Source organism: Pogona vitticeps, chromosome 2 (assembly GCF_051106095.1).
Source record: "Pogona vitticeps strain Pit_001003342236 chromosome 2, PviZW2.1, whole genome shotgun sequence".
Lineage (NCBI taxonomy): Eukaryota > Metazoa > Chordata > Lepidosauria > Squamata > Agamidae > Pogona > Pogona vitticeps.
This window is the reverse complement of record NC_135784.1, coordinates 76489805-76498723: the sequence shown is the minus strand read 5'-3', so window position 1 is coordinate 76498723 and position 8919 is coordinate 76489805. Positions and strand designations below refer to the sequence as shown.

Below are 8919 nucleotides of genomic sequence, written 5' to 3'. Positions count from 1 at the left end.
GCCGGGACGTCCTAGCGGGCGGCCACTGGGCGAGGGGCAAAAGGGGAGTGGATTGGCGGGACGGTCTCGGATCAAGCCAAAAGCTCCGGTAACGCTCCACGTTTCCCAGTCGAGCCGCCCCCGGAAGTTCAAGAGCGATGAGGCAAAGCAAGAAAACGTCGCTTCCTGTGAACCCGGCCTCGCCCGCCTTGCGGCGCCAAAAGGCCTCGGCGAGCGAGTCAGGAGGAGGAGCCGCCGCGCTCGGAGCTTCCGCCTCGGACGCCAGTTCGCAGGGCGACTCGCTTCAGCTGCCCGAGAGGAAGGCAGCGGCTGCCGGCGGCAGGGCGGAGGCGGCGGCGGCCCGTCCCTCCCCGGACGCCTCTTTGCAACCCGCGCTCAGGGACCCCTCAGGACCGGCCCCGCGTCTTCTCCCGGCCCGCGCTGACGGTGAGCCCGGAGCTCAAGGCTCGGCCGGTCAGGCAGGCACCATGCTGGGCATCTTCCGCTCGATCCCCACGCAGATGGTAAGCCCGGGCGAGATCGGGAGGCGGGGAGCGCCCTGTGTGGAAGGGGCTGGGATGTTGTCGAGCCCCCCCCCCCCCAGAGGGGAAAAAGGCCTCTAACGCTCCAGCTCCTCGTCCTCCGGCAGAGCAACGCTGTTGATCGGAAAGCCAAGCCCTCCTCCTCCTCCTCCCCCCCTTTGGCTCTTCAGGTCGGGCAGGAAGTATCGAGGCGTCCAAGAAGTGGGTGCTTGCCTGCTGTGGCTAAGCAGACGTGTCCTAAGCAGCAGGGGAGGCGGGAGGATCCGATGCCAGGGCCCAAGTGGGACTTCGGAAAGCCAGCTTTTTTTGCTCAGCCAAGGCTTTAGGAGTAAAACATAATCATCCGTACTTTTGCTTCGTAATCTTTTAACTCTTCTGCTATGGATCTGGGAAGTCTAAAGGCCAGCTCTTGTTCATGTCTCTTCAAAAGAACACCCTTTCTATTTCGGTGGAAGTTCCCTTCTAATTAGAAGATGTGATGGGTGTTCGTTTGTTGCTTAATTTTGCAGGCAGCGTATAAGGGAAGGATTGAAAACATACATCAGTCAAATTCAACGTTAAAACCCACAGCTGGAAAACAAAAAGGAAATAAGGCAACAGAAGGAAATGATCTAACACAGAGCAGGATAGACTTCAGAAAGCTGAAACCAACCACTATCAGTCAGCTGCAATCAATAGTGGATAATATGAAAATAATATTTAGGAAGGATTTTTAAATGTTTCATGAATGTTAACATATAATTTAAAAAAGCTTGGAGAATTGCTTCTGCTTAAAATTTTAGGGCTCAAGCAAGTAGAAACAAGGCAGGTTCTTTCCAGTGTCCAGTTTCAATCCAAATAGGCTTTTATAGGCTAAAGAAGCACTTCAAGGAAAACCAAAGATCTCTGTGCATTTCAGCAATGAGACAAAATTCAGAGGCTTCTTTACACCTTGGTATGCATCCTTAATAATAATAAGGTGCCATTAAGTCAATTCTGACTAATGGTGACCCTTTTCTGAGGTTCTCTAGGTAGAGACTACTCAGAAGTGGTTTACCATTCCCTTCTTCTGGGGGCATCCTGGGATTGTGCAGCTTGCCCAAAGCCAAGGAAGAAAATGTGGAAGAAAATCCTGAGTAGGGTTCAATACGACTGTGCAAGTGAGCACGTGAAGGACACTTTCTTTAATCCTGCTCATTCCCTTTTTATAGTTATTTGGTTTTAAACTCAATGTTTAAAACCATTGAAACTGATTGAAACCTGTTTGTAGCTAGTATCAACCCAGCTGTGTATTTTTTTTGCTTATTATTTGTAATGCAAATTAATGCAATGTCTTTAAGTGCAGCTAGAGATCTTGCTATTAATTTTTGTAACAAATGCAGGATATCATTTTCAAGTTGACATCTAATCACTTCCAGTCCGGTTGTAGAGTGGCAATCTGCTCATTAAATCTTCGGTGATGTTTTATGTTCTAGTCACAGATCATTTCCTATGGTAATTATACTGGCAGTGTTTTGGCAGCAATCTTGGCATGGCCACAAGTTTTTAATTTCTAAATGTAAATTAAATATGGCAAAATGTTTTGTCATTTTGCAAATTAAATGAAAAAGAAATAGAGTAGGACACACTTGATATGTTTTGGACTATAATTACCAATATTCCTGATAGCTGGTCACACAGGCAAGGACTGATGACAATTGAAGTCTAAAATATGTGAAATCTAAAATATTAGGGAAGCTCCAGTTAAGAATTGCAAGGGTGCTGAAGATTACCCCGTGTTAAAGATAGCTACAAACATATTATACTGTGGATACATTACTCATTATAGCGATGGATCTGTTTTATGCAAAGCCTGTTTTAATATTACTCATCCTTGGAAACTTTTTGGAAGCGGCCACATCTTTTTCATATATAAAACTTATAGGAGTGTTGCTAATAGTTCTTTGGACATTAAAGCAATTCTTCAATTGCTTCAGGTCCATGAAAATGTGACTGTAAATAGGCTGTAGAATTATACAGTTGGTAAAAGACAGCTAAAGCAGTTCTAGCAGAACCAATTGATATAGGTTCTTTATACTCCCATCTCTGCTGTTTGCTACACAAATTCACTTGACAAATTACTGTAGAGAACTGTAAGGCAGGGGTCCCCAACTCGTGGGCCACAGACCGGGCCACCGAGACAGATTTTGAAGGGCCGAAGGAATGTGTGCATAGGCATGCACACACTCCTGCTTGCCTGCACGCGCATGCACACACCTCCCTTCCCCCACATGCATGGACGTCTGCCCGCACCCACATGCACGCACACACACACACACTGCCTGCCCCCACACAGGCACACACACCTCCTGCATGCATGCACACATGCCTGTGCCCTGCATGCACGGGTGGACAGACGGCACCCCACCCCACCTCTGGTCCTTGGGAGAATGGTCTTCAAATAAACCAGTCCCTGGTGTCAAAAAGGTTGGGATCCACTGCTGTAAAGCATGCACTTTTATGAAGGAACAGCCTCATCATAGCTGCCCCTAAGGATGTTACAGACAAACCAGTGGTGAGCTGAGTTTATCTCTACCTCCATCACTGCCTCATAAATAGAACTAGCTGTGTTTGTGTGTTAGAGTGTAGACAAGGGCAGGCAGAATGGCAGCAGTGTCAGTAGTTCCCATACTAATTGGAATCTCTGAATTTGAGTCCTTTGCTTTTGGCTTGACATTACAGTATTCCTCAGTTCTGCTGCATTATCAAAATTGCATATCATCTAAATGCTGCTATCCCCAAATTTACAAGAATCAGTACTTCTGTAAGAAATGGCAGTGCTGTTAAATCTCTGGTTTTTCCACAGGACTATAAAGGCCAAAAACTAGCAGAACAGATCTTTCAAGGAATCATCCTTTTCTCTGCTGTAAGTATAATGAAACTGAGATGCTATTTGCAAATGTAGAAAGTGAAGTATAAGCAATGCAGTTGTGTGCAGAGGGGGTTATGCCCTCAGGGCCCAGAATTTTTCCCTGAATCTAACAAAGTGTGGCCAAGTTAATAACATGGAACCCTGTGTGTTTGCAGAGAGATAAATTTCATCATGATCAGAACTTGCTCACGTAAGTGTGCTTAGGAGTATAGCCGTAGAAATTTAAAATCAGATTAAGACAACTCCAAAAATGCAGATTTGCATCTCTTCAAAAGTTACACTAGATCCATGACACCAGTAAAAAGGAAGCATGTTTTCCATTTGTTTAATTTTTATGTTAGTTTTTTGTGTTGCATTCTATGCTTAAAGTGCCAGTTGCAGAATGTTCTTGCTGGAAGAAGTGAGAAAAAAGTGACTTGAAGATTCCTCTTCTTGCAGCACTCTGGAAAAATGCTGAAGCTCAAGTTTGGAAAGAGTGTTGAAAGTGGCAAAGGGAGAACAGATGGGGAAATAGACCCCCAGCAGAGGTCATTAAGGGATTTTTATCCTTCCGTGTGTGAAATAGAACCTTCTATTCTCAAAAAGAACAATCTGGATCCATCGTTCTTTGATAATATCACAATGTATTTTGAGCCATGTAGAATAAAAGTGCAAATGAATGATGGGTAAGAGGTTGATACTATTATTTTAATTTAATACTAATTTAAATCAATTAATGATGGATGCCACATTCCTTAAAATTCTGTCACATTGGATCTGAGCAGTAATCTAGAATTGTTTTTGACATGTTTCAATTGTTGTAGGTAATTGGATTTATTTACGGGTACATCACTGAACAGTTCGGCTGGACAGTTTACATAGTAATGGCTGGATTTGCTTTATCATGCTTGGTAAGGATATTACCTTTTTGAGAAAATTATATCTGCAAAAGGCCTATTTTATATAATGTACATATCTTACTGGATTCCACTTCTACTCTGCAGGATAGATTACAGAGAGTTGCATTGGGGAGTCTCAGAGTTCCCCCAAGTCCTATTCCCCCCCAATGTTTTTTAACATCCATCAGCTGCTGGGTGAAGTTGTTTTGGAGTTGGAAGCTACCCATATACTGATCATATCCAACTTTTTTTGGTCATTGGATTATAGCGAGAATATGTAGGTGATGGACTAGTGTCTAGACACTGTAATAGGCTGGATGAGGGCCAGTAAACAAAGGTAAATCCTAATGAGATAGAATATTTTCAATTCAGTAGTTCCAGGGATTGGGTACATAGTCTATTCTGGATGTGCTTGTCCTGAAGAAGCAGATGTAATGGTTGTTGGAATGCCCATTGCCATTGAAGAAATTGACTAATTTTAATTACCTGGGGGTATCTGTGGCCAGCTTGGACAAGTACAATCTTGTCCCAGTAGTTCAGGCACTATAACCTCCCATTTAGACCACTGCAATACAGGATTCTTTGGCCCTAGACTGCTAACAGAAACTCATTTCATAATCTGATCGATAACAGTTCTAAAGAATTACACTGGCTGCCAGTAAATCTCCTTCTGAATTCAGTGTTGACAATGACTTTCAGAATCATAAATAGCTTGAGAATTGGAGAATTTTCCCCATTGCCTGCCTCATCATTAAGATCTCCTGGTGGGACCCACCTCTGTGTCCCACCCATTGAGAACAGTTCATTAAGAAGAGATACAGCAGAGGATTTTCTCAGTTGTGGAAACTCTGTAGTAGAGTAACCATTCCCTTGGAGGCCTAACTGGCCCCAGCACTGCTTTTGGTAACAAATGTAAAACTGTCTGTTCAGCTTGAACCACAATTCAAAAGCATCAATTCTTCAGCAGTCAGCCTTCTTTATGGTCCAGCTCTCACTTCCAGACGTCACTACTGAAAAAAACCCATAGGTTTGACTATGCAGACCTTTGTCGGCAAGGTGATGTCTCTGCTTTTTAAGATGCTGTCTAGGTTTGTCATCACTTTCCTCCCAAAAAGCATGTGTTTTTTAATTTCGTGGCTGCTGTTCCCATCTGCAGTGATCATGGAGCCCAAGAAAGTAAAATCTGTCACTTCCTCCATATCTTCCCCTTCTATTTACCAGGTGATGGGACCAGTGGCCACGATCTAAGTTTTTTTGATGTTGAGCTTCAGACCATTTTTCCACTCTACTCTTTCACCCTCACTACAAGGTTCCTTAATTCCGCCTCACTTTCTGCCATCAGAGTGGTATCATCTGCATATCGGAGGTTGTTGATATTTCTTCTGGCAATCTTAATTCCGGTTTGCATGATGTATTCTGCATATAAATTAAATAAGCAGAGAGACAATATACAGCCTTGTCGTACTCCTTTCCCAATTTTGAACCAATCAGTTGTTCCATATCCAGTTCTAACTGTTGCTTCCTGTCCCACATGTAGATTTCTCAGGAGATTGATAAGGTGGTCAGGCATTCCCATTTCTTTAAGAATTTGACATAGTTTGTTGTGGTCGACACAAAGGCTTTTGCATAGTCAATGAAGCAGAAGTAGATGTTTTTGTGGAACTTTCTGGCTTTCTCCATAATCCAGCGCATGTTAGCAATTTGGTCTCTAGTTCCTCTGCCCCTTCGAAATCGAGCTGCTACTTTTGGGAGTTCTATTACAATTCTGAATTTTCCTAAAATTTATCTCGTTATAGCTCACACTTCCACCCTGGCCCATATACCGCCGCAATCCTCTGAAGTGGCTACCTGTCCAGGAATCAACAACAGATGACAAGAAGCCAGCAGACAGAAAAGTAAAAAGGCATCCTAAAAACTGAAGACTTGTTTTTGTTGCATCATTTTCTGTCATTAAATTTGCTCAGAAATCTATTGCTTCTGTTCTTTTACTTGGTAACTGTTGATGGGCATCTTACAGTACAGTGGTGCCTTGCTTAGCGATTGCCTCGTTTAACGATGTATTTGCTTAGCGATGGGTTTTTTTGAGCGATTTTGCGCTCCGTTTAGCTATGTTTCCTGTGGGGAAATTTCGCATAGCGATGTTCGGGACTTTGCCTTGCTTAGCGATGACAGTTTAGGTCCCCCTGTTTCGCTTAACGATGTCCGGTTTTGCAATTTTAAGTGTGTCTTAAAATGTTCAAAAAGGTTTTAAATTCTTGGGATCATTGGTGCACCTTGCAAAACCTGTGCAAACTTAATTTGCCTTTGTTCTGAGTCTTCGTTAATTTTTGGTGAATTTTTTCTCCCCCATTGGAATGCATTGAACTGACAGTTCAATGCATTCCAATGGGGAGAAAAAAATTCACCAAAAATTAACGAAGACTCAGAACAAAGCCAAATTAAGTTTGCGCAGGTTTTGCAAGGTGCACTAACGATCCCAAGCATTTAAAACCATTTTTGAACATTGTAAGACACTTTAAAAATAGCGGAAACGGACATCGCAAAACCATTGGAATGCATTGAATAGACTTCAGTGCATTCCAATGGGGGAAACATTGTATCGCTTAGCGATGTTTCCTATGGTGATTTTCGCTTAAGGACGGTAATCCGTTCCCATTGGAACGGATTAACCGGTTTTCAATGCATTCCTATGGGAAATGGTGTTTCGCTTAGCGATGTTTTCCATAGCGATGTTTTTTTGGGAACCAATTAACATTGTTAAGCGAGGTACCACTGTATTCCAAATTTGGCCCTGCACATTATTAACAGTGTTGTAATGGTTTGAAGCACAGGTGGCACTTATCTTATTTTTACTGCTATTTAACTAAAGCAGTTTCTTTTCGTAGGAATGTTGCTCAAGTTATAATATTGTAGTCCAGGTTCTTTCTGTCTACTAGTTGCCTCCCAGGTATCCAAGGAAGATTTTCAGCACAGAAATCATCATTTGCTGCCTTATCTGTAGTCAGGGATAATTGTGTCTGAAGCCATTACAAAATCCTGTGATAATTCTGGACCTTTGCTGAAAGCTGTTTTCAATATTAGGAATACCTTTTGCATTTCTAGAAGGCCAGCTGTGTTTGTCCGTTCCAGAAAAACCATGTCCTTAAATGCCTTTAAAAGTTTCATGTGCTATAAGCCACTTCATCAGATACACACATTGTTAATGCTGAGTTCCAGATGTGTACATACATGGTTCAGGTGGGAAATGGTAACGTGAGGTCAAAGGCAAGAATTGAACATAAATTTGGCATCAGAAACAGCAGTTTCCAGAAATCAATTGGATAGGACATGCTAACTGTCCTGAAAGTGCTCAGCTACAAATACAGACCCAAACAGAAACTCAGTGTGGAACCACTCAAATCAAGCAGTTGAGTTAATTCACCTGAAACCAGAAATAACAATAAACCTTTATCACATTATATAAGGCTACTAAAACCAGGATATTTGTGCTACCAGTTCTGCCTTGTTAATTTATCACTGAGCTTTTTCTACAAAAGTAGTTTTAGAAGAGGTATCCATGTTAGTCCATGCTACCATATCAGGCAAAAACAAAAGAAAAAATGGAAAGGACAAAAACATTGTGGCACCTTAAAAACGAAGTGCTATATGTTAATGTGAGCTTTTGTGGACAAGTCTACTTCCTCAGACAAGGGAGAAGGTGATGTAAATGAAAAGTGTTTCCTCCATCTTTATAGCAGTAGGAACTTTGCGCAGGGATGCTAGTGACAGCAACAGAAGCACAAAATACTGGATTCATCCCATTCAAAGTACCAGGGAGTAAAAGACATTTTGTCATGTTGGTCCAAGAGAATAGTTTTTTTCCCTCTCATTTTGAAAACAATTCAAGCTAGCATGGGAAGAAACAAGTAAGACTGTGCATCAAGTAGATAGAACTTGCTACATAGTTTTCTAGCAGTTTAGCAACTGTTCATTCTACTTGAATTCTAAGAAGTCCAGAATGTGCATATCCTTACACTGACCCAAATTGGACTAATATTACATCACAGATAGTGTGGAAAAACAGAGCATTCAGTTAGAAACCATGTGCTCTATACACCAAATCTGTTATTCCTTGCCACATCACTTAAAAATTTAATTGAAAAGACCCCTTCATAGTAACCAAGCATTAAAACCAGTCAAAAGGACCCATTCCTAAAAATATGCTTTGGCTGAAAGTGCATGCGTAGTTTGAAGTCTTCCAGATATATGAATTAGCTTTAAACTGAATGTTATGGTGACAAATTGTACATAGTGGTCAAAATCCTGTTGCTTAGCAAACTAAATTAACTGCAGTAGAGTAGGTCCATTTGAATCAATGTAACTTAATGGAGGTGGTAACTCACCAACTCCTATTGATACACTAAGCAACAGGATTTTGGCCAGTTTTTTTTTTAAAACCTACATGAAAAGAATTCATTCTTAACTCGGCTGTTTGAATCATAGCAATAAATCCTGAATTATAGGATGCACTTCGATGCTGGCTGATTTTTAAAAAATATTTCTCTCCTAATACTACAACTTCAGTATGGATATTGGGGATTAGACTATTTTCAGTAGCAAAATCTCATGTTACAGCTTTATTACAATTTCA

General features: G+C 41.7%; 1 protein-coding gene across 1 annotated transcript; it reads left to right on the top strand.

Annotated features, from left to right (window-relative positions):
* The first annotated feature begins 54 nt into the window (after positions 1-54).
* On the top strand, positions 55-6260 carry SPCS1 (signal peptidase complex subunit 1). The gene is made up of 4 exons (XM_020796710.3): positions 55-503; positions 3346-3405; positions 4215-4301; positions 6086-6260. Exons 1-4 carry the CDS (start codon positions 138-140, stop codon positions 6206-6208), a joined length of 636 nt encoding a protein of 211 aa, XP_020652369.3. The 5' UTR covers positions 55-137; the 3' UTR covers positions 6209-6260.
* Positions 6261-8919: the final 2659 nt, after the last annotated feature.

Coding starts and splice junctions, on each gene's coding strand:
- SPCS1 (XM_020796710.3), top strand. CDS start 138: ATGAGGCAAAGCAAGAAAACGTCGCTTCCTGTGAACCCGGCCTCGCCC. Junction 3,406..4,214: donor GAATCATCCTTTTCTCTGCT/GTAAGTATAATG, acceptor CAATTGTTGTAG/GTAATTGGATTTATTTACGG. Junction 4,302..6,085: donor GATTTGCTTTATCATGCTTG/GTAAGGATATTA, acceptor ATCTCGTTATAG/CTCACACTTCCACCCTGGCC.